Source organism: Python bivittatus, unplaced genomic scaffold (assembly GCF_059951505.1).
Source record: "Python bivittatus isolate LINGU-HERP-01145 unplaced genomic scaffold, Pbiv_v1 ctg000350_np1212, whole genome shotgun sequence".
In the NCBI taxonomy this organism is placed as follows: Eukaryota; Metazoa; Chordata; class Lepidosauria; order Squamata; family Pythonidae; genus Python; species Python bivittatus.
Window position 1 is genome coordinate 34236342 of NW_028277074.1, and position 26471 is coordinate 34262812.

General features: G+C 39.2%; 1 protein-coding gene across 2 annotated transcripts; it reads left to right on the plus strand.

Moving 5' to 3' along the window:
- Nucleotides 1-532: 532 nt before the first annotated feature.
- ASB9 (ankyrin repeat and SOCS box containing 9) lies at nt 533-18874 on the plus strand. 2 transcript variants are annotated; one of them, XM_007439837.3, is made up of 7 exons: nt 535-868; nt 5882-5961; nt 12054-12161; nt 12785-12935; nt 15662-15796; nt 17067-17258; nt 18302-18869. In XM_007439837.3, the coding sequence occupies exons 1-7, from the start codon at nt 775-777 to the stop codon at nt 18424-18426; spliced, it is 885 nt and encodes a 294-aa protein (XP_007439899.2). In that variant the 5' UTR covers nt 535-774; the 3' UTR covers nt 18427-18869. The 2 variants fall into 2 exon arrangements, with proteins under 2 accessions (XP_025029945.2, XP_007439899.2); XM_025174177.2 differs by lacking the exon at nt 15662-15796 and having other exon boundaries at nt 533-868; nt 18302-18874.
- Nucleotides 18875-26471: the final 7597 nt, after the last annotated feature.

The window sequence follows — 26471 nt, forward strand, 5'->3', positions numbered from 1 at the left end:
GTGTTTTTTCTGCATGAAAGATAGCCTTCCCCCCTCTGCCGATCTCCAGATGCGTTTGTACTACAACTCCCATTAGCTCCAGATGATCTGCCCCCTAGGAAGTGGGTGGGCATGCCGAGACTTTAGCCCAAATATAACTGCCAGAGGAATCATAACATTGAAAACTGAGCTTTTCAAACATGTGGCTTTAATATCCACTGTCTAGTGGGGTCCACTTCAGACAGAGTTTGCCATTTCTGTATGTACTCATGTTATTTTTGAATGTCAGTGCTTCTATGCCTGAAAATAACATAATGTATGCTTTGTGATAAAAGCAGAATAGATGGTACTAAAATCTCTCTCTTTCCCTCCCTCTCCTTTCCCCTTTTTCTGTTATAAATGCCCTGAAGGCAGCTGAACGAGTTAAACTAGCTCTTTCTGTCTTGTTTTGTTGGCAACTGAGAAGTTACTTTCTTATAAAAACAGAAGGCAGGCATGCTGATTGGATATGGGTCTGGAAAGGATATGACATCAGCCATATTCCTCACTTTGTGCTGTGTGTCTGAAAGCTTCTTGGACTTTTTTATTCAGTCAATGAAGAGGTGCATTCTGAACATGCCTAGGTATTTTGGTCACTGGGGACGGTGGCTGCAGAAATCCCTTAATAAATAACTCATGGAACTTGATTTTTTTTTTTTTTGGTTGATTGGTTGGTTTGTTTTAAAAGAGGCAAGTTGGAATTTGAACTCTCATGATTTCAACTGTGAAGTGGAATAACTGTAGCCCAGGATTGCAATGGATGTGGAAGAAGAAAATACCGGTCTTAGTCTATTTCGAAGTTCAGGAAGCCTCACTCATCCAGGTTATCTACTGAATCCACTGATGGGTGGTAAGTAATCCCTTTGTTTTCTGCAGTTTCATAGCAGAAGTGAAAAAGCCAGAGAAGTTGTGCATTGGCAGTTAATAGTATTTATCCCTTTAGAATAAATGCTTTATCCACCAGAGAGTATTAAATAAAAATCAAATGCAGCAAGCACAGAAGAGTGGGCAACAAAATAATATAATTTTTTTAAAAGTCTGGGGAATTAGAAATGTAAACTGCATTATCTATTTGACTTCTGCATTGCTTTGTTGTGTCACCATCAAATATGAGAAAGTTAAATAATTGGCATAATGATTTGAACCATATTCTTTAAGGCCCTCTTCTTGTTTCTGTATGATTGAATAATAATTGGAGTTTGTGATATAGAATATGCTTCTTACAACTAGGGATCATTCTTTCTGCATAAGAGTGGAATTGCAGCAACAATGGCATTTGCATTCACCCCAACATGTCTCACTGTTTACTTTCCGCTTGCAAACTTCTTAAAAAAAATATTTTCCAAAATAGGCACCATGCATATGCAGTAATTACAATGGTATGTGTTTGTGATCTGTAGTTTATGTGGTCTTTCTATAGAGCTTCGACATTCTCAAGGAACATCTTGATTTTTCTGGAACAGAAAATAGGTTAACCTTAGTAGCTATTCCTATTTGTGCTTATATCCTATAGATCATTTCAACATTAGGTGTTTATATGAATTTAAAGTTGGATCATCTAATCTCAAATGCATATTAAATCAAAAAGGTATATATTAAACACGTTGCAAAACAAGTAAAACTGGGAGGAAAGACAAATCTGAATCCAGTGACACTTTCACAGACCTAGAAACTTGTATGGAAAATAGATTATTTATGTTAAGTGGTCAGAAAGGTTCTATTTCTTGCCCCCCCCCCTTGGAAGATTGTGACTTCTGAGAAATATAAGGAGTTCAGAGTAGATATATGAGGTGGAGGAAAAAAAATTAAAAATGAGAAAAACAGCTCCATTTTCCACCCCCAGATTTTTCTGAGCCCCTACAGCTTTAAATGTTGAAGAAAAGTATTCACATATTGCTGCCATCTTTTATTCCACCACATGATTTCTAAAAATTGTAGGAAGATTTCTATGTAAGATTTGTACATGTACACAGTTCTTATACATAGTGGGCAAGTCACAATGGTAGGCTGAATTTGTGGTCTGGGGATAAGTAGTTCTCATGAGATGGCCCCTGATACAAGGAATATACATACATGCATACATACATACATGTGGTTCAACTCTTACAAGATGGTCAGAATTGGTAAATTGGTGATCTAACACAGTATTAGCCATTAAAAAATATCAATTTTAAACTATATATTATTTAATTTGGGCATCCTACGGATACCATCTGAGGATTCACGTGTTGTATGATTCCCACCAATGATGCTTACGCTTTTAGTATGAATGCTACTAAACTAAAAACAATGTTTTTATTGTTCACATAAAAAGAAAAGATTGGGGACCAGCCAATACAATCAATTCTCAAATATAAGGACAAGAATGCATTTCTTCCCTCCTGGAAATATTTCACATCAGTATGAAGGTAGATAGTATTGTAAGCTTAGCTTCCCTCCATGTAGTTATGTAAAACTTCCTACTTCTGCCAACAACAGCATATTGAAGAGTTATAAGCTAGCTGTTTGGTATATTTTTCTGATGACTTTATTCATACAGAGAATTTCTGATGTAGGGAAATTTCAGATATACATTAAAGGACCTTCACTGGCATTTGAAATGTGACAACACTATCTTATAGTATTCAGTCAATTCAATGGCTCTTGCATAGTACTGTTAACTCTTGACAGAAGCTTTCTCCAAAGTGTCTGGCAGATATTTTTTCATCAATACTACTCAGCTGTTTCAGTTGAAGTGTCAGGAACTGAACATGGAATCTCTTGTAAACAGGAATTGAATTTAAGTACATACACTGTACCCAAGAAGGCTCTGTCACTAAAAGGAGAGATTGGAAAACAGTAGGTTTTAGGTTTGGGAAGTTCCCTGCCATAATGCTTGGCTCAGTAGTTCTCAACAGGTAGTTCTCGCTTAATGATCATTCGTTTTACAACCGTTCAAAGTTACAGTGGTGCTAAAAAATGACTTACGACCAGTGCCCGAAGTTACAACCTTCACAGTGTACCGTGGTCAAGTGATTGTGATCCAGGTGTTTGGCAACCAACTCACACTTACGATGGTTGCAGCATCCCAGGGTCATGTGGTTGCCATTTGCAACCTTCCCAGCCAGCTTCTGGCAAGCAAAATCAATGGGGAAACCATGTGATTCACTTAACGACCATGGTGATTCACTTAATGACTGCCACAAAAAGGTCATAAAATCAGGTGTGGTCATGTGATGATTTGCTGAATGACTGCATTACTTAGTGACCTAGATTCTGGTCACAATTGTGGTTGTTAAGTGAGGATACCTGTATACAAGTTTAAACACCCACAGACAGTACCTGCCTTTTTAAATTTCTTTAGGCCAAGCTTCTTGCTTCTTCAAGAAAAGTAAATTGCATGCTAAAATATCTCTTTAATGCTTTCAGTACAGATCACTCCCAAGGAAATCAGCTTTGTAAATTTTGCCCTGTGGGGAGAAATCTTTCAAAGCAACTTTTTTTTCTTGCATTTTTCCTGTTATTTTGGTGGTGAGTCTGTAATTTGGAACACTGATATAATCAGCCCAGGGTATTATTGGGTTAGAGCTAGGATGTAGAAGTGAAATGCTGACTTTGCATCTTTATACAAGAGACATGTTGGGAAGGCATGCCTGGGTTTTATTAGCATTTAATCTTTCTGCTTATGCAAATGATAGCTGCAGAATATAGAGGTGTTTCCCCAAATTTCGTGCCCTTTTAGAAAGGAGATTTGATTCATTTATTTTGACTGAGCTGGTAATGTTGGCACAATGCCTGTTACTTTAGCCAGGAGCAAGAGTGGCCTTGTAGCTGTGTTTAATGATTGAAATCTTTGAATAGTTTAACTGAAGCATACAGATCTATTTTATATTTGAAATCCTTTCTCTGTGAAATCAGTTGCACTATTGAGTTTGCAACTTCCCTTCTTTAGCTAACACAGCATATGAGCAGAATCCTCATCCATGGTTAGGCACTTTGTTGTCTGGAGGGTGACTGTGTAGAAAAAGTAAATGGGGGCAGCTTGGACCTGACTACTATCACTGATGACCAGTCCTGTATTTATAGCTTAGATGATAGCTGAGAATGATGGGAATTGAAATCCAACATGTCTGTGGGGCATCAAATCATCTATCACCGTGATAGCAAATATTCTCTCAACAGCACTGCATCTGAGCTGGCAATAATAATAGTAGTAGTAGTAGTGGTAGTAGTAATAAAAAAATATTGCAACTGTAAAGGCCACAAATCTGAAAGAACTTTGAGCTGTATGGGGTCACCAGTTCATTTAGTTCACTTAACCATCCTGACTAAAACAAGAACAAATGTGGACATTTTATCCTTAAAAAATCAGGCTGTACTATCCAAGTAAGTCCATGCTTAAGGTACAATAACATTTAAAATGATTAAAGAGACAAGAGAATGACAGGTTCTTTTAATTCTTTCTCAGGTAAATAAGAGGGACAACAATTTTGCTGATCTGCATTTCTAGTGAGCCCTTATTGCTGAACTGTGTTTGTTTAGCACTATGTTAATTATCTGACCAATGTGAAAAAAAAGTCTCAAAGGTAGTGCAATGATAAAAATGATCATCAAATTGAGCAGAAACCTAGTCACTACCGCCTCCTGGACATTTTCTTGGAAATATTTGAAATAACTTTTTGATACGTTGTTACTACTACTACTACTACATCTGTTACTTTAGAACCATAAGGGTACACAGAATTTTACAGACTCATACACCAAGGAACTTAGATTCTAAATTTTGACACAAAAGAAACAGAGAAAGGTGAAGAAAAGGAAGGTAGAGATGATTAATAAACTACTGTGTGATTACCTATGTAGCAGGTACTTAAGCTTAGTTGTAGGCTGAGTTCCTGTGCAACATAGGAACTCAGGGATTGTGTTAAGACCTTGTAGAAGAGACAGCCTTAGAAGTAGCATTTAGATGAAGGAGGAGAGATGGTATTATTCAAGTTGTCTGGTGAGCAGTTTAACCATACAAGGCAACAAGAGAGAAATAGTGAAGTTGCTTGAGTTCTTCAGGTATCACTGGAGGAGGAAAATCACAATTAGGTATTTTATGATATAAGTGGACACAGGAAGCATAGGTCATGGATCTAGTACATTGGATCTAAGAATGGAAAGAAAGCTGGAATATAAATATAAGACATGATGTTGTGGGATCAGAGCCGTGACCGATATAAATAAATTTGGTGGCAGAATGCTTGATTACTCCCACTCCACCTCCCTGCCCATGTTTTATGTGTGGGGCAGAATGTGTGAATAGGGCCTACTCATTAAAAATGATATGCCTTGGATCCAGTTCACATTCAGGATTCTTGATGTGATATTAAGGAGCAGACTTTGAGGCTCATTCCTTCCTTCTGTTATGTACATAACGCCCACATCAAGGCCATGCATGAAATCTGCCGTAGTTAAGGCCTTTTAAGTTCTTTCAGTTTTGCTGGAGGCAGTAAGCCGTGCCTTTTTTGTGAATTGTTTTTCCCACATCAGACAACCAAACAAAATGAGCAGCGTAGCAAAAGGCATGGAGATGGCAGCAGGTCAATGTAATGACTGACTTTCATCTGTTTCGCTAAGTGTGATATTTTGGGCCTTTTCTTGAGTGACATTGGCTTGAGATAAGAATGACCTGTCAGGCAATAAAACATAATTGCCTTTATTCATTGAAACAGTATGAGGCGTTTAATCACATTGAAACCCATAGATACATATAATCTTAAAAAATCCCTTTAGGCATTGGGAGCTTCATTAAGCTATTATCCAAATTCAAGTATAAGAGATAAACTAATTTAATTACATCCTTCTTTCCCAAACTTTTTTTTTTTCCATCTTCATGCAGATTTTGTTTCTGACTGGTCTCCTTTACATGAAGCATCCATTCATGGGAGACTGCTCGCTCTGAAGAAACTCATCGATCAGGTATCGTGATAGAAGGGAGATCAGTCTTTTGCTTGTCCTGTTCATTAAACTCTTTTCTGAAGACAGGTTGTAAGGATATAAGTGTGACTTACATCCTTAGTGACTGTGCTTTGACTTCAAGGAGAACTATATTGCAATATTTTTTTTTCTCTCTCTCTCTCTACAATATTTATAGCCAACTCTCATATATTAAAACACTAGTAACTAAAACATTACTAGTAATTAAAACATTACTATCAACAGCGGCCCGGGTTTTAGGCTTTTGTTTTTAAAATGCCAGATCGGGCTCCCTTATTGCCAACCAATCATTGTGGAGAAGGCTGATCTGGCATGTGTCACCGAGACTTGGTTGGGGCCAGAGGGAGGAGTTCAGATATCAAGTGTTGCACCAGCCAAGACTGCAGGGCAGGGCAGGGCAGGGGAGGTGGAGTGGTTGTTATTATTAGAGAATCTCTGGTGGCTGCCAGGGGTGTCACTCCACAAGTGCCCGGTCATGAGACCCTTTTCTGAGATTGGTCTCTTGGGATCGGTTGGGATTGCTGCTACTGCAGCAGCCTCCCTGCCCGTGCTTCTAGACCCCACTACGGGGGTTGGCAGTGGAATTTCCCAGGCTTATGGTTCTGAGGACTTCAATCTGACCTCCCTGGGAGTGGGGTCAGAGTAAGCTTGGAAGTACATGGAAACCATTACTTCATGGGCCTGTCCCAAGTCATCCAGGGCCTAACTAGAAATAGTGGTCATGTACCCAATTTGGTGTTCTTGTCAGAACAGTGCCTTTGTGATATGGCATTGGTGGACCTATCTTTGATTCCCTTGTCATGGTCAGATCACAACCTAGTGGCTATGGGCTTCTCTAGAGCTGCTCCCCTCCGCAGGGAGGCAGGACCTATTAGGGAGCTGGGTTATAACTGAGGATCAGCTGTGTAGTTCTGCTGAGACTCTAGTAACCTCCTGGAATAGGGAGGCAACTGAGACTCTAGACAGGATTGCACCCAAGCAATCTCTCCCAACCCGTGGAGCTTGCCGGGCCCCGTGATATATGGAGGAACAGAGGGATGAAACAGATCAAGAGACGTCTAGAGTATCGCTGGCAGAAGACAAAGAACAAACTCAACTGAACACGAGTAAGAGCTGCTATTAAAGCCTACCTCATGGCAATTCATGTGGTGAAGCAGAAATACTTCTCCACACTAATTGCATCAGCAGAAAATTGCCAGCGGCCCTCTTTAAGATGACGTGATTCCTCCTGGATAAGGAGGACTCAGAGGTTTACCTGCAGGGGCACACTGAGGAATTTGCTGATTTTCTGATAAAGTCACTGGCCCAGTGAAGATGCCTGGGGTAGGTTCTTGCCCAGTTATCTGGGAATGGTTTGACCCTGTTACTCCTGAGGAAGTGGACAGGATCCTAGGGAATGTGAGTTTGGCCACCTGCATTTTAGATCTGTGCCCTGCCTGCCTGGTAAAGGCCTCTTGGAAGGTGACGAGCGGATAGGTACTGGCAGTGGTTAATGCATCCTTGAGTGGGGGGGGGGGGTGCCCCAGCCCTTTAACAAGGCTGTGGTTTGTCCCCTTCTTAAGAAGCCATCACTAGACCCCAACCTGATGGACAACTTTCGTCCTGTCTCCAACCTCCCCTTTTTGGGAAAAGTTGTTGAGAAGGTGGTTGGATTGCAGCTCCAGAGGATCCTGGATGAAATGGATTATCTGGACCCTCTTCAGTAAGGATTCAGGCCTTGTTATGGGATGGAAACAGCATTGGTCGTGCTTTTTGATGATCTCTGTTGGGAGCAGGATGGGGGTAGTGTGTTCATCCTTGCCCTACTTGATCTCTCCATGGCTTTCGATACCACCGGCCATGGTATCTTTCTGGAATGGCTCTGGGGGTTGGGAGTGGGGGGCACTGTGCTTTCCTGGTTCATTTCCTTCCTCCGAGGCTGTTTTCAGTCAGTGGTGCTCAGGAACGAGAGGTCCGACCCACAGCCCCTGCTTTGAGGGGTCGGTGCTTTCTCTACTCCTGTTTAACATCTACATGAAACAACTGGGTGAGATCATCTGTCACCATGGGGTGAGATATCATCAATATGCTGATGATACTCATACATCTCTGCCCATGGTGGGTTAAGTAATGCCATGACTGCCCTTTCTCAGTGCCTGGAGGTCTGAATGGGGAGCAATAGGTTGAAATTGAACCCTTGCAAGATGGAGTGGCTTTGGATTTGGGGCTCCTTGATTCTGGAAGAATTACCATCTTTGGTCATGGATGGGGTGGCGCTGCCCCAGACAGACCTGGTGTGCAATCTGGGGGTTCTCCTGGACTCACGACTCCTGCTCGAAGGAAGGGTGGTAGTCATGGCCAGGAGGGCCTTTGCACAACTGCAGGTTGTGCATCAGTTGTGCCCATTTCTGGACCAACACGTCCTTGTCACAGTCACCCACACCCTAGTCACCTCCCGCTTGGACTGTTGTAACATGCTCTACATGGGACTGCCCTTGAAGAGTATTTGGAAGCTTCAGTTGGTTCAAAATGTAGCAGCCTGCATAGTTTTGTACAAGTCCAGATTCGCGCACATGTCACCTCTTTTGCGGGAACTGCATTTGCTTCTGGGTTGTCAATTTGCTTCCTGGTCCAATTTAAAGTGCTGGTTATCACCTTTAAAACTCTACATGGCTTGGGGCCTGGTTATTTGCAGGATCACCTTTCCCCAGTTACATCAACCCGGCCCACCGGGGTATGTTGTGGGTCCCATCACTGAGGGAAGTATATCTGATGGGACCATGAAGAAGGGCCTTTTCCATGGTGGCCCCTTCCATGGTGGCCCCTTCCCCTTCCCTCAGAATGTTACTCCTTCTAAGATTGGCCCCCACCTTCCTGTTGTTCTGGAAGGCCCTGAAGATGTGGTTTTGCCAGTGGGCCTGGGGTCCCCAAGATGAAAAGGAGATGATCAAGTGGTTGTGTTTGTGTTTTTGGCCATCACGGGGGATGGGAGTTGGGTTTTTTGTATTGGGGATTTTATTTTGTAAGCCACCCAGAGTCACTGTGTGTGAGTTGAGTGACCATATAAATTTGTAAAAAATAAAAATAAAAATAAAAAAATAAAAATATTACTATTAAAAACCCTAGTACATCAAAGGTGTCATTGACTTAATCTAAGTGCCAGATACCTGATGGAACAGTGCTGCCTTCACCTGCTCACAAAATACTTGCAGAGTAAGGACCATCCTTAGCCTTAGGTGGAAAGTGTTCCATAAAATGGGGGCCGCTACTGAGAAGGCTTGTTACCTGACCCATACCCATGAACATTGCAGGAGAGGAGGGGAGGGACCAGCAACAGGCCTTCTCTAAATGACTGTGCAGATGGCACATTCAAGTTTGGCAAGACATTGCAAGATATCTCCCGGTGCTGTGCTGTAAAAGACTTAAAAGTTATAACCAGCACTTTGAATTGAGCCTAGTAGCCTTTTGGCAACCAATGCTGTGATTTTGGTATAGGTGTAATTTTCTGTCCATTGACAACAAGGAATTGGATTCTTAATCTGAGTTTGTTTGGCCCCATCCAGATCCTTATAGTCTCCAGACACTGGTTTAGGACTTTTATGGTATCTCTGCTCAGCCTGGGATGTTGTTGTATATATGGGTATCATCCACTTATGGATAACACTCTACCCAAACTGGTGAATGAGCTTATCCAGCTTTTTCATGTAGATGTTAAAAAATATGGGGAAAAGCAGCAGTCCTTGAGAAGCCTTGGAGTTCCTTGCAGACTTATTTTGTTGCTGTAGCTATTGATTATAGGGGATTCATGCATTTTGATTTCATTGTGGATAAGTGTGGAAAGATAACTTTCATCCATGCCTTCACATTTCATCTTGAACAGGAGGATAGGTGAGAAACACATGAGAAGAAAAAGCATAGATTCTGTAAACTGTGTTCTGATTTTCTGTGAGTCATTTGTAGTAAAATGCAAAGTAAAATGTAGTAAAAAAATTGTTAAAATGCAATACAATTTTGTAGGCTCTTCTTCACCTAATACAGAAGAATAAATCCTTTTGACAGGGGGAAACTGGGTTGAGTACTCAGGTTTTTCAGTGATGTGCTAAAAAATGCACCCCCAAATGTGCTGGAAGTCAGGACAGAACTACACGTGATCAATCGTATTCAGGATTAAATTAAAATTAACTTCTGTGAATGTATTAATTTCTTACCCCTTCACATTAAAAGATATAGTTTAAATAATTTTTGAAGAGCTTTCAAGGCAGCATTCTGTCCTGAGACTCTAGCCTGTGGACCTCTGGCCACTGAAACTTTGCAAGTAAATCAATCAATTTAAGTAAAACTGTCTTTGTAAATAAATATCATTTCATTTTGAAGGCTTCAGGAGGCTTAAGTGACTTAATTTCCCTTTTTGCCTTTTTTTTTCAATTTTGAAACAGCACTTTCATGCTTTCAGAAAACAAAACAAAATAAAATCATGAGAGGAAGTAAAGCCTTTCCTCTCCATGTAGTGGTGGTGGGGATCTTGACACAGTGTCAATTTTGAAAAGTCCTGGAGGGGCATATGAGGTCTATTCATCACTAATCTCCCACCCCAGATGAACAGGAAACAGTAAAACAGGCTGATGCTAAAAGTGGAGGTTTTCAATTAATGATATCTAGAACTATTGTTGAATTAAATTTATTTGTGAGTAGAGATGATAAAAGTTTAATTCTACTTCCAGCTAATTGCAGAAGGGCAGTATTTTAGATGTCAGGTTGTAGTCTGAAAATATACAAAGGAACTGTTTGAAGTAAATGGAATCTGTGTATGCTGTTGACAGAAGTGAGATTTTAGCCCTATTTAGACATGTATAAGCATTCCATCTATAACATTAAAAATAGAAAGAAACCTTTCTCTCTGCCCCTACCATTATGACTGCATATGCAGTATTTGGATTATTGTTTTGATAATTCAGGATTCATGGTTAGTGGTGAGGTGAACTGAAACACAAAATCGTCTGGAGGAAGTGGCAGCACTCAGCTGGGCTTGGAACCTTGGTCAGACCTGTTAGGACTTGGTTGGGTGGGCTGTAATCTAGATTGAGAAGCCAAAAAAAAGTCCCAGAAGCAGTCAGTAGCAAACTAGTTCTGCACTGTTGCATAAATGTGTCCATGTAATCCCCAGGAATCAAGGTCAACTCATTTTTGCCATTAGAAGATATATCTAGAAAGAGTGCTTGATTTATTTGTTTCTTACATGTTTGATCCACCTAATGACCAGATTTCTCTAGCTAAAAATGCCATTGCAAATATATTTTGACCTTACTTGTAATTTTGCTGAAATGCCAACAACAGACTTTCTGAGTGAGGCCTCATTAATATTAACCAATTTGCTACATTAATCATTAAAGTAAAGGGTAAGGAATATTCCAGCTGGACACTTACACTGTCATGTCTCTGGAAAGATTCTGCTTAAGAACAGCAGTTTCTCTGTCCTTTTAGTGTCTTAAAATGGGCTTTTGTTTTATGCATTTTTGTTAACCTCTATTATCTCTTTTTTATATATCTAAAAATGAGAGGTTAGTAAAAGAATGACATGGGTAAACAGCTCATGTTAAGATTATATCAAGAGCTGGATCAGGCTGAAGACCCATTTGATCCAACATTCAGCTGTCGCTATGACCAACTGAATAGTGGAAAATTTGGGAGCAAGACATGAGTCCAAAAACATCCTTCCATTAGTGTTTCCACTGAGGCCTGACATTTGCAAAGCAGTTTCCCATATATTTTCTGGAAGTAATATATGTGACTACTGCCACAGTACTTAAGATATACTGTAACATTACTGGGAAAAAGATCTGCATTTAGCAAAGATAACATTGCTTAGGAAAATTAACATATTTTAAATTGTGGAATAAGCTTAAAGTGGTTCAAAGATGACCTGATGTTATAGCTGCCATTCACTTCAGGGAGACCTGATGCTACTTAAAACCCAAATAATGGACTAAATCTCCTGGTAGAAACAGTAGATCCAGTCTTCAGCAATATGAGTTACTTTAGATTTGCAGAGAGCATCTGGGATCCCTCTCTAACTGTGATTTCTGTTATTGTACCAGGGAGCTAGTGTGAATCTTAGGACAGCAGATTGTGTATCTCCTCTCCATGAAGCTTGCTTAGGAGGACATGCTGCTTGTGCCAGTGTTTTATTAAAACATGGGGCCAACGTAAGTACTCAAAGACATCTAGAGTTACAGTGCATGCAAGAAAGAGAAATAGTTTGCTAGAGAGTGCATTGGTAGCTTAGGAGTGTAAGCTGTGCCAGTGAGTCCCCTGCACACTTTTTCAACTATGCTGGCCCAACTGATACTGGGAAGAACAATCATCTGATCCCTAATGGGGTAATTAATTAAAATCCAAGTCAGGATTAATATCCTGGAAGTGCGTTTGCTATCTGTTTGTTGCTACTGATTGGTGGCACCTTCCTTTTGTGAAGAAGGGGATTAAAATTTCCTTGACAGCTGTATCCTCTCACTTCAGCTATGTTGGAACAGGGTGAGAAATGTACCTTCTGCCAATGCTCAGAAACTCTCATTTGTACCCACACAAACATACACACCCACTTAGGGCTGACATTAGCATTTAAAGTAGAGTTCAGATCCTGTCTTGTCTTCAGTCCAATTAGTGGCATAGATTCATTTTGTACTAGAGAGTATTATATGGCAGGAAAATGGTGGAGGTATTTTGATAATAAAAAGTTATTGCAGGGCCCTTTTCCTATTTTGGTTTAAAAGTTTCCAACATGCTTTACAAATAAAACATTACATTCCTGGGGGGTTTTTTCCTTCAGGTAAATGCAACTACTATTGACTGGAACACACCTCTGTTCAACGCTTGTGTCAGTGGTAGTGTAGACTGCTTGAACTTGCTACTACAACATGGAGCCAGCCCACATCCAGTGTGCGACCTGGCATCCCCCATCCATGAAGCTGCTAAAAGAGGTAAATTTGTCAGTGTATGTGCCTGTATACTATGAACAAACATAGTATTGCTGAACAAACAAAAAATGGGTACAACTTTGTTGATGATGTATTCATTGTTTCATTCTACATGAATTCTATAAAAATCCACAAATGTTGTCTGCTTGTTGTATAAATGTTATATACCCAAATGTTGGCTGTCTGTTGTTTAGTCCATAAAACAAATTTCTGGTGTCTTACAAATAATGGTGTCTGGGCTGGAGAACCTGTGGTCCCTCATATGGTGCAGAATGGCCATTCCCAGTAACCTCAGCTGTCAAGAGCAACGCTGAAGGATGGTGAGCACTGCAGTTCATCTGGAAGGCCCATGAGTTCCTCATCCTTCATTCATAGTATTATAATTTCCTCTTTGATCAGATCATTTTTACATCACTACCATTTTCATATCTCCACCCACCACAGGTTTGAAATGCTGAAAAACATAAAGCTAAAATCAGGGCTCTGCCCTGAGCTACTGCAAATCCCGCAGCAACAAAAATTCCTATACAGTGGTACCTCTAGTTACGAATGCCCCTTCTTACAAATTTTTCAAGATACGACCAGCTCCGGCCCCAAAAATTTACCTCTACTTGTGAACTCCGCCTCTACTTACGAACTGGATCCGCGGCCATTTTCCCTGCTGCCACGCAGTCGCGGCTTCCTGTGGGCGAGATCACGGTAGCAAGGAGACATTCGGTGAGGCTTGTGGTGTGTTTTGTGGCGTTTGGAAGGTTTTTGTGGCGTTTGGAAGGTTTTTGAGGTTTAAAAATAAAATGCATTGTTTAGCCATATTTACATTGAATCTTATGGGGGAAATTTACCTCGGGGTGCAACCAAATTCGGAGGGCGGATTAGCCGTATTTACATTGAACCTTATGGGGAAATTTGCCTCGTGGTGCGACCAAATTCGGAGGGCGGAACGGATTAACCGTATTTACATTGAACCTTATGGGAAACTTTACCTCGACTTGAGACCAACTCGAGTTGCAACCAGAGTCACGGAACGGATTAAGTTTGTAACTAGAGGTACCACTGTATTTTCACTTCACACAAAAGGCAAGGCAAAACAAAACAAAACAGCAGTAGTCTGGCTCTTTGCAGGCTGGCTCATCCAGTGCTGAAGAGAAGAAAACGGGTATAAAACTCTTCACCCTGCTTGTTTATCTAAGTTATGGAGGATGATTTCAAATTTCTCTATAAGATCTCTGTTCTTTATTGAATTCTAAAATTGCTGCTGAGCTGGAAAAAATATTCCTCACTTCCTAACACTGTTGACCTTGCACGGTTGACTCCAGAAGGGGTCTAGAGCTCTTTCAACTGGCACAGAATCCTTGTGTGGAAGCCACCTGCTTCCCTCCTCCCCCAGATATGATCACTAATATTGGTTATAATTTCTCTGATCTTTGGGAAGACTATGTTTAAATGTTATTATTGATACACCGCTGACAAGCCATGAAATTGCTTTTGGAATGTTGAAAAGGACATCTGGTACCACAGCCTAGCCTTCTAAGCTGGCTTGAATATGGAGCTTGTCTTCACAGCCACAGTAATGTACTCTGAGTCAGAGGAAAGTATGTTGATATAAAAAGTGCGGCTCCCACAGCCTACCTTTACTATTCATCAGCAATGAAGCTGGTCTCTGTTGCTGTCTTCACCTAGTGGATACTTTCGGGACAATGATTGGGGGCCTCCTGGCTATCATTTCTTTTCCTTCCTGGTGTCACCTATTGATGGGAAAACCAGCACCCAGTTGCTTTCCTGAATGTGCAGTGGGTCAGGTTCAGGGTTCAAGCTGTCATCTTATATAATGTGGGTATTTTGCATTTGTTTATAATGGGGAGAAGGTGGATCATGCAGATATTGGACTGCTTTTCTTCTTGCAGGGGCTGAAAGAGGTTGATATTCCTGGGGGTAGGTACACCCATGATATCAAACCCTGCCACACAAGTCCTCAAAACATTTATATTCTGTTCACCTTGGTAATTAAAGAGGCTAGGGGACAGGAGAGGAATAGGCTCTGAGAAATGCAGAAAGGGAATCTGACCATTTGTAGATTGCTGAGATGCTTTTCCTTCATCCAGTCCAAAGCAGACCAGCAAGGTGTGTCTTTTTGCTCAGGCTGGAGATAAGGATAATAATTCTGTCTTCCTGCTCACCAACAGTTGAAGGTTCATGGCTTGTAACCGAGAACTGTGAAAGGCACAGGCTCATGCTTCTGATGCACCATCCTGAAGCCCTGCAATCCATAGGCTTTGCTCTCTCTTGGTTCTCAGCTGGGAAACCCTTGTGCTTTGGCACTAATAGGATACAATTGGAGGGGAAACCTCTCACTCTGCTGAGATGAGGCTGCTGCTCAACAAAGCCTGCATTGCTACTCTGCTGGACTTTTGTCTTGGGGTGATGGTGGTCAGATTGCTGCCTCTGGCCAATGGGGGAAGTACATATTGACTACAGTTTGGGGCCATTGGTTCAGCCACTTCTACATAGTCAGATGGCATGGGCTGTGAAGGACCTGAGTATGAACCCATAACTGAAATGGAAGAAGGTTGGCCAGACAAAGAAATTGGAATGCTCATGAGAAAAGTTTTGGTGAAGCTTCAGTCCTTTGGAAAACCAATGAGTCTTTTTCAACCTTTCACTTCTAAGCAGCTGGCCTCTGATTTTGGGTTTGAATTTAATTTTAATCAACTACCTGTGATCCTTTGAAGGTCATACCAAATGTGTGGAAACTCTTCTATCCAATGGAGTCAGTATTGACCACAACATTAAGCATCTCGGTACTCCACTTTATGTCGCTTGTGAGAATCAACAGTTGAACTGTGCCAAAAAGTTACTTGAGTCAGGTAATTTATTAAAAGGTATATAATATCAACAAATCATTTTTACATGCCCAAAAATGTCTCTGGGTGGAGGACAGAGGCATTCAGGGAAATAACTTTGGTAGGCCAGTAGTATCAGTAAGATTGCTTTTTGGTGGAGAGGGAAGAGTGTGGTGCCCTTGACTAGGGAAGTACAGCACCCTTCTCAGTCCCTCCTCAGTTTTGTCCACCCAGTCTCCTTCTCTCTTAAGTTAGTAATACAGGCCATGGTTGAAGAGAAGAAGATGAGCCATATAGGATCAGACTAAAGGCTCAGTTAATCCAGCCTTCTGTTCCATAGTGGCCAACCAAATGCTTAAGGGAAGCTGAGGAGCAGGATGAATGCAGCAGCTCCCTCTTACTCATGTTTCTCAGAATACTGTCCTTTGGTACTAGAGGTAATAGTCACCCTGGCTTAGTTATTAGCAGTCTTCATTTTTCGTGAATGTGTATAACCTTTGTTTAAAAGACATCTCTAGTAGTGACTGGCATACCTTGTTTTGTTCCTCATATTGATTTGGCTAGAATTAACTATTTTAAAGCTAGTGGGAACACATCCACAATGAGCTCATGGTGAAGCAGCAGGCTCCCATAGGGTTGTCAAGAAGCTAAACTGAATATAATTGTCAAAACACAGTGGTTTCCAGTTCTTTTGATTACTTCAATTTGGCTGGGACCCTTGGCTGTAAGACATTCCTGCACAGTAATGAGTTTTCCTCTGTAGATTTATTTATAAAAATGTGTATGTCACCCACTCATTAGATTGTGTAAACATTCATATCTTCTCAGAGCCTTTCTTCAGCAACTGTGTCAGGGTTGAAGAATTTGTTTGGTTGATTTTTCATTTCATTTAATTGCAACGTTTTCCTTAAAACCACAGCCTTTGGGAACATGTGCCCTGTAAACATAAACCAATTTGAAATTATTTGAAAATGAATGAACTGTCATAGCTTCCTGCAAAGGATTCGCATTGCTGTGTGGCATTAACATGAACACAGCAACATTCTTCATGTCCCACAGACATTTCGGTTCAGTACAGTTTATAAGTTGCTTTGTCAGTAAACCTCAGTATTTAAACAGTCTGAAGCTATTTCAAATCTGAACTATAAAAATAAATGATTATTTAGGAGGCCTTATGATCCTTCAGCAATCCATAAACTGAGAAAGATGATCATTCAGACGGATCCGAGATAGCAGATGAAATAAGCAAGTTAAATTACTGTTTATTTTAATTGTTTTATCTCCTTTGTTTTAGGAGCAAGTGCAAATAGTGGGAAAGGCCTGGATTCTCCTCTCCACATAGCTGCTCAAACTTCTGACGTTGACATGGTCCACTTGCTCATTGATTTTGGAGCAAATGCTAGGGCTGTTAATGCTGACGGCAAAAAGCCAATAGAGCTGGTTCCAGCCAACAGTGCACTACTGCAGATATTTCTGCAGAGAGAAGGTGCCCATTAACCTTTGTTTCTTTCAAACACAGAGTATGTAAAGAACCTGAGGCATGCTTTGAATGGACATACCTCTATCATATTGTTAACTCTTAACAATGCCAGAATGAGCTGTTATCGCATAACATTTTGCTAATATTTCCACTTAGTTGCAACCACGAATGCTACGAGGTGGATGCAACCCTACAATATTCAAAGGGAATATTCAAAGGGGATAGATTCGAGCACTTCTTGTGGGATACTGATCTCAGACACAAGTGGAATGATGCGTTGTTCCAAACCTGAAGTTTCAGTTATCCTATTGTTATAATAATAGTTCACAGTTGTAGATTTTTTATAAAGACACTAACTGAATTCAACAGTTAGGAAGAAAAACTTTGAAGACAGAATGAGTGTGCATCACACATGAATATATGCACCCACTGGGAAACTGGTTTATAGTGACTTTCTAGCTAGGATACTTTTATTCTCAATAAATGTGTACCCATTTATGATTTTACACATTATGGTATATGGCATTTTTCAGAAACAATACACAAAATGGTCCAAAGATTTGCAAACGGTTTGTTCCACTACAATAAATTGTTTTGCCTGATACTGTAATAGGATCATTTAATTCCAAAGGCATAAACAAAAGGTTATTATATGGTGCAATCTGCATAGTGTTAATTATACTGCTGTGAAAGCTTTAAAGGTCAATAACATGAATCTCATCATCAACATAGATGTAGAAGCTTGATTAATTATCCAGAATTTTTTTCTTTTAAGCTGCTTTTTGTGACTGATTAATCTTCAACAGTTACTCTAGAGTAGGATAGACAAACTACGAATAATTAAATAAGTTATAGCTTGAAATTTTCAGCTTCCTATCGCGAGCTGAGAAGCAGTCAAAACAGTTTGTTTAAAACTGTTTTGTTTAGATGTTTTCTATAAATGTTGTTATTCTGGATTACAGGGAATTAAAACTAGTTTGAATCCTTTGGAAAACATATATTAAGATCATTCTTGTGTGTGTGTGTTTTTTGGCATTTTTTTTCCTTAGGGCCCTTCTCCTTGATGCAGTTATGTCGCCTGTGCATCCGGAGTTACTTGGGAGTCAAAAAGAAACAGAGAATTAGTGAACTTACCTTACCAGATGAGCTAAAGAGGTTTCTTTTATATCTATAAAAGTGTTATATTCCTTGCTGATATATACGAGTTTTACTTCTTAGCAAAATTGTTTGTACAATTTACATTCCAAATACCCAATCAGGGTTTTCAATAGGACTAGTTTGTATGTCTCTGCATTTTTTAATGGTTAGTTCCTATTTGTACATTAAATAAATTTGAGAACTAAATTAAACTTCAATTCCACACAGCTGATTTTCTGAGGTATGTTATAAATGCTTCTGTATTAGATAGAAGATGCCACACACATACCATACTGTATTCTGTTATTAACAATTTTCTGTGATATGGTCTCACAGCTAATCAATAAAGTATTGTTATTATTATTATTAACAGTTTTCAGGAAATGATATTGTTTTAACGTTGAATCAGGCAGACAGTGTGACGCTCCTAGGAACTAGCCTGGACACAAACACTTTCCTTAGCATGTTTAGATTCCTTGATTATCTGAGTTTACTTTTTAAAAATGTTATTTTAATTAAAATACATAAAAATGGAAACTTAGGTTTTCTTTAGTAAGTTTTATTTACTCTGGGTCATTGACCTTTAATAAAGAATTTGAAAGTATGCTTAGTATGCTATAAAATAAGACAACAGACTATAGCATCACCTTTGTTTCTAAGAAAACTTTACACAGACATTTTTAGAAAATAAAATAATCAATGTCTAGCTCAGTTCTTTATTTAAAATTCTTCCCATCTGCTCATTAAAGAACAACAAAAATAAATATGGATGGGCCAGAGCAGTGGGGAGAACTAGAGATAGTTACTTCAAGGGATATCATTGGTTTACCTTGTGGTAACTGGATGTTTTATGTCTACAGAAGCCATTTTGAGACCATGACTCATGAAACACGCTCTAAAAATTCAACATGCAATTTTTTCCCCTTTTTTATAGCATCCGTGTAGAAGCAGATATCCATCCAGACTCCTATAAAAGTAACAACTAGAGCAATAGAAACATAAATAAGTAAATACATAAATAAATACAATAGAGATAAAAAGAGAGCCAGTTTGGTCTAGTGGTTAAAGGTCCAGGCTAGAAAACAGGAGACTATGAGTTCTAGTCCCACCTTAGGCATGAAAGCTGGCTGGGTGACTTGGGGCCAGTCACTCTCTCTCAGCCCAACTCACCTCACAGGGTTGTTGTTGTGGGGAAAATAGGAGGAGGAAGGAGTATTAGGTATAAAAATAATAAAGGTAGGATAAAAAATCTTTTAAAAACCCCACTAGAATTCTATCCCCATTCTCTTACTGAGTTTTTGAAGGAGCTCTTGAAAGTATAATATAATATTATAATCAGCCTGATATCAAAAATTATGCAGAAAAGAACTTTGATGATACCAAGTTGTTGTTGTTATTTATATTTAGTATAGCTGCCCACTCCAAAAGACACTGGCCTGCTTACAGCATAACAAATATACAATTAAGACAATTAAAAAATGTAAAAGCACAGATAAGTAAACAGCCATAACAGTCAGATGAACACAACAGGGGCTCTACTAGCAGAATTACCCCAGCTCTGAGAACAGAGCCAGATCTTTTGGTATGCACATACTGTACCTAAATATTTTTAATGGATTCTGTACAAATACAAAATTGATATTTCTTAAATGGACGAGTAACTAAATGTTCACCTACTGGCATCAATTCTGATTTGGACCAATTAATAGAATATCTTGCTATTTTACTAAAGGCATATATCATTTATATCAACACTGGAATAGTAGTATGAGGTTTAGTAATAAACAAAAGAATATCATCTGCAAATAAAACCAATTTGTGTTTAGCTGAATTATGTACTACTCTGTAAATCTCCCTATGTTGTCTAATAGCAAGCCAAGGGTTCCATGCAGACATTGAAAATCAAGGGTGAAAGTGGACATCCTTGTCTAGTTCCTCTAAATGATGGGAAAGTAGCAGAAAGAATACCATTATCCTTTACTTTAGATGTGGGCAACTCATATAATATCTTAATCCACTTTATAAATTTCAAGGGAAATGCAAACCTATTTAATACAGCAAACATGTACTGTCTATATATTTGGTCAAAAGCTTTTTCTACATTTAAAGGTAGAATTACAAATTGGTCTTTATTTTTATTCAAATCTATTAAGTCTACAACTAACCTAATGTTGTCAGCTGCTTGCCTAGTTTTTATAATCCCTGCCTGATCATTCTTCATAACGAATGGCATCACTTGCTGTAATCTATTTGTTAGCGCTGTTAAGATCTTTGTATCAACATTAGTCAGATAAATTGGACGATAATTAGCACATTGAGTATGATCTTTACCTGGTTTTGGTATAATTGCAATGTAAGCCTGATTAAATGCTTAATATTCTCTCATCAAGCATCTTATCATACAAGTGACAGAGTTTTGGCACCAAAAGATCTGTAAGTATTTGATACCATTCTATAGGAAATCCATCCAAACCTGGGACACAGCCAGCTTTTAACGGCCTTCCAGAATCCTGAGTGTTTTAAAGTTATCTTTTTATGTTAATCAGTAAATGGAGTTGGTGCATCTCCAGTCATAAAAGATGCCATTTCCATAAATTTCCATTCATAATCCAAATCTAAACCCAGCTCCATTTTCTATCTTTTGATCTCAGCATGATTCTTTTTCTGTTATTTATCAAAAGCCTAAGTCTAGCCTAAAATGTTTTTTCTGAGTGCTGATAAGATAAGAATATTTTATAAATGGATTCAAGGCAGACACAAGAGAAGTTTCATTCTGGTTAGAGAGAGAGAGAGCATAACCCCATTTAAGTACACTTTGGAAGTATATAAACTATATCTTCCATCTGAGTTCATTCCCCCTGCCCCCAATAGAGTTAATGGTGCTGCTTCAGACAATTGCTAATCATTAATCAGAACTTTTCCCACCCCTGGAAAAGACATATGCTATTTGTAGACTTTTCATTTTGGGAGACAATTTGGTAGAAACTAAGGGTGATTTTAAAAAAAAAAAGTGGGAAAAACTGGGATTGTTTTCAGTTTTCTGATTTCTTCATTTCTGTGATCCCTCAGTTGAACATGTTCAACAAGAGGATGCCATTATTTTCCAAATTGGACAAATAGAATTAAAGTACACTAAGAAATATTTTTCATTCAAGGTCTGCACAGTATGGCCAAAGAAGTCAAGAGGGAAACTTTGATGTACTGTTGTGACTGCCATCTTGACTTTTTTTTATCATACTCTGTAGAACCCCCTGTTTCCTTTGGAGCCAAAATGAAAAAAAGGATTTTACTCTATGACATCTAAGGGAAAATGGTATGGCCACAAATCAAACTAGCAGGATTATGTTCAAATAATAGCTTAAGTATACATAGATATTATTATGACTAAGAACTTTCTTATTTATTTATAATTATCAAAGTCATATCAAATATTTATCAGGTCTTATCAAACCAATGGAGCATTCTGGTAGTCATCAATTTACTGTAAGTATAAATCTGTGATCCTCAATACATTTCCTAGGGATTAAACCTCACTAAAAACAGATGCCATCTCTAATTAAGGGCTGTATCTGCAATCCAGAGTTCAAAAAACTCTGTTCATTCTTCTACATTCTTCTTTTTCTCTTGCATCAAGGACAGAAAAGATATCACTGAGACTCTATCAAATCCTGGGAATGAATCCTGTCTGCTGGTGTTTGGAGTCTCATCTTCTCTGTGCATTTGGCTGGGTGCCACAAATGATGGGGTTAACAGGTGGGTGGATTCACAGGTTGGATTTAAGGTACATTTGGAATTATTAGCAAATTGAACAGATAATGGAGTGGTAGCATTCAAGACTTCTTTGCATAGCATTTTCAGGTCAATTAAACAAGTCTTTAAGGCAAGGTAACATATCAAATTGGCAAGGTGGTGAATTAAACCATGTGAAAAGATGTTGCAATCATGACCTAATAAACTGATAAAAAGTGTTAAGTTAGAAAACTGTCAGGCACAAGTCTTTTATGCTATGTGAACTACCATGGTATCAAGAACAGGTCATGTAAATCTTGGGGCAATAAAGGAGTTTTCTGAACAATCAAGATTTCCTGCAAAGACAGGTGGGACTAGTTAATAAAATTTATTCTACAGTTATTTCACACTCCATATGCAGAGATTGAGATGTTATTTTGAATTGCACAGCAGAAACTATTTTATGATGCATACATCATCATTTGTGGCAGGCAGATATATTGTATGTGAAATAACAATTTCTCATGAGCTACTGATAAGGAGGTCTGCTTGAACCAGATAGAGAACAAATTTATGAAGGAATCTGCATTGTATATACTTGTCAGTTTGAGACTATCATCAGGGAATTAATGGCTGTAGTCTGAAATGAGAACCTGTTTGGTGTTGTGGCTAAGGCATCAGACTAGAAGCAGGAGACTCTGAGTTCTAGCCCCACCTTAGGCATGAAGCCAGCTGGATGACCTTGGGCAATCACTCTCTCTGTCAGCTCTAGGAAGGAGGCAAGGGCAAACCACTTCTGAAAAACCTTGCCAAGAAAACTGCAGGGACTAGTCCAGGCACTTGCCGGGAGTCAAAAACTGACTTGAAGGTGTGTGCGCGCACACACACACAAGTCTGAAATAGGTTGGCTCTAGTGTAATGGGTGGGAGAATCATATCTTTTGCTGTTACTACTAATGAACGTGGTTAAAAGAATTATAAAGGCCCACATGGATGGGAGATTTCAGTAGGCAAGGGAATCCAAAGCACTGAAAAAGTAGTAATCTCTTAAGGGGAAAACCCTGAAGAGTTAGTCACTCCCACTGATCCCTCGAAATTCAGAGCAATGTGGATCATGTATGGCTCAATGACCACAGCTCGATGAACTTCTGTGGTGGTAGTGGTTGGGAGAAAACAAAAACTGATGAAGAATGGAATGATATATACTGTAAATGGTGTGTGTGTGTTTGTGTGTGGTATAAATGGTATAGATGGTATAAATGGTGTGTGTGTGTGTGTGTAAGAATGGAATGGAATATAATTGAAATATTTCAGTTATATTTTGAGCAATACTGGGAATAATATCAAGTAATAAATTGGGAAGCTAGATGGCTCAAACATCTTTGTTTAATCCAACTGTGGAGAATATAAGCAAACTGAATTGGTAGCACTGCCTCTACTGGATGGTAGATTACCCTGTTCAGTATGGCACATTATTTATTTGTCTGTTTCAATCAATTTATACTTTTGCCCACTTTGCAACAGTAACTTTGGGCAGCTAAGATACCTCTATAATTAATTAAAATGTAGAGAGGCGAGTTGGATTGTCCTGCTTCCTACATGCATCTACTGAAATACAGTCCAGATTAAAACCACATGATGGCAGTCTTCCTCCAGCTTTGCTGCAGACTCAGTCCATGTGTCCAGTGGTATTGCACTCAGAATAAACAAAATCCCTTCAGAAGTGATAATGTAAGTTTTTCTGCTACAATGATCAGCAGACTTCTCAGACTTCAAGTACGAGTGGAAAAATACCAGAGGAAGTAAAAGCTTGTTCGGCAGAGGAAACTCTTCTACAGACTCCTACAGAGTATCAGACTCAACTTATGTCTACTCAGAAATAATTTTTACTGGATTCAGTGGGCTTACTCTAGGGGTACAGGCAAAGGACTGGAAAGTAAAGACTGGAGCTTCGATATTTTAATTTAACTAGCCAGTGATAAAGACTGGCTTTTTAAATCAAGAATACGACAATTTTAGCCTTAGTTCTACATCGTTAAAATGCAGACCAGATTTCTGCAGATAAATCTATCACAGGCCACAGACACATTTAAATATCTAATGTAGCTTAGCAAGGAGGGAGAGGAACTTAGGAGGCAAACTTAGCAAGGAGGGAGAGGAACATAATTAACCAGAAATGGGTAGGTGGGGGAGGCATCAATAACAGAAAACTCCATCAGGAAAATAGAAGAACAACAATACTGGAAATGCTGACATCAATTTTCTTCACATTTGTATTTTTGCTGTCTAGGGCCATTGCCTCCAGCAGTTATTATTTTACACTGATTCACAGAATAATATGGTTTCGTTGATTCTCTGAGTGACGACATCCTCATTCACTGCCAAATGTGCAATACACCTGACGTTTGTATGCGTGCTTTGACTTTATTTCCAAGTGAAAAGTAGGTTACAATGGGAGCTGAAATGTTCACATAAATGGATATTAGTTAGCCTGGAGTAAGCAACAGTGATTAAATGGCATGTATACCTAGCATCAAGGCTTACACAAACATGCAGTAAGTCTTCCACACTGTGTTGTTTATTTTATTCAAATGTCTGCCTTGAGAGGTACACACTGTATATATAACTTTGGTTATTCAAGTCCTTGGCTGTAAATCAAAATGATGGTGATTATGGTTATGTAATTTTGCGGGAATGTGAGAAAACCCATTGAAAAGGAACAAATAATAAAAGGAATAATGAGGAGGATGAAAAAGAGAAAGCAGTCATCACAAAGAAAAATGCAAGGCACAGCAAACTTGACTTTTGGATAAAAGACCATATAGGATGCTATTTATAGACATTTCAATAGTAACCTCTTATATCCATGTGCTGTGACTATATCCCTATGCTATGTTATATGGTGTACCATTGTCAAAAGTTAGCTAGATGTGTCCAGGAGTTGTTTAGCAAGCCAGAAAGAAGTACATAGTACTACAGTTCTCATCTGATCTTTGCCAGACCCTATGCTAGTTCATTCTAGGGATTACAGGAGATCCCCAGTTTAAGAATGAGTTCCATTCCCAAGGTCTGTCCTTAAGTCAAATTTGTAAGTAAGCCAGAACAGTATTATTGTGTATTGAACTTGAACCATTCAGTATTTAACTCGAATCATTATGTATTTAACTCAGATTTTGCTACAATAGGCTCCGTTCTTAACTATGGGTCATCCTTAAACTGGGTGTTCTTAACCTGGGGACTACCTATAGATCAATGTGTTATAAATTAAATTGCTGGACTAGGACCTGGGAGACATACTTTCAGTTGTGGAGCTGTTGGTAGTTGTGGGCCAAGTGTCACCTCTCAAGTCAACCTATCCCACCATTGGTTGTTGAGAAGAGTGTGCCATAACCTTATGCTCCTGAAAGAAGAATTGAAGAATGTAAAGCTATCTAGCTAACTATATTGGGGCTATCAATGGCTATTGCAATGATAACTATCTGGAATTGCAGACTGGATTTCTCACTTCCAGCAGCTAGGGAGAAACCAAGAGAGGGCAGCCATCAAGCTCAGTGGTCCTTGTGTTCTTGTAAGGCCAGGTTTGCTATCAAGCCAAGTGAAACTACAGATGATAGGAAACCTGGAGAAGTGATGTAATTAGCCAGAAAAGAAAAAACTGGTCTTCCCAGTTTGGATGATTCCAAAACTATAGATGTACTTAAATAAAAAGAGAGAGAGAGAGAGAAGGAGATATTATTGCACATAAAATCCTACCCCTTTTTGTATAGCAAGGTCGATCCATTTACATACCAAGGGTGCTGTTCAGGCATGGTGCTCAACTCTGGAGCCCATGGGTAAGCCTTCATGCCCCATACATTTGAGTAGGGGTTTATCAGTATTAATCCAATGCTCCCTGCTTAGTCTTACTACTTAAAAGATATAATCACCAATCCTACCCATGTAGATGTAGCTGTTGCCACTCATTGTTGATAAATGTGCAAATAGCTCACTTCTAATCACTTTGAAATTTAGCAGCTATGTCCTCCTCCCAGTGATGAGATTTTAGGTTGATTACCGTGGGTATTTTTAATCTTAAATGACATAATGAAGATGATTACCTGTTCTAGCACGCTCCATCATTAGAAAAGATTGTATAGTATTTCATATCAACCATTACGTTGTACTCAGTTGTGCAACATGAAACCACAGCTATGAAACAAGATGCAATCTCCATTCATGTTAGTTCCTGTACGTGGAATTAAGGGCATTAGCTTGACTGTTGCATCAACAGGTGTGTCTGTGTCCTTGACATTATTCGTGGACTTAATGATAAAGACAGGTCAACTTTTTATGGGGGTGATGATGCTCAAATGTG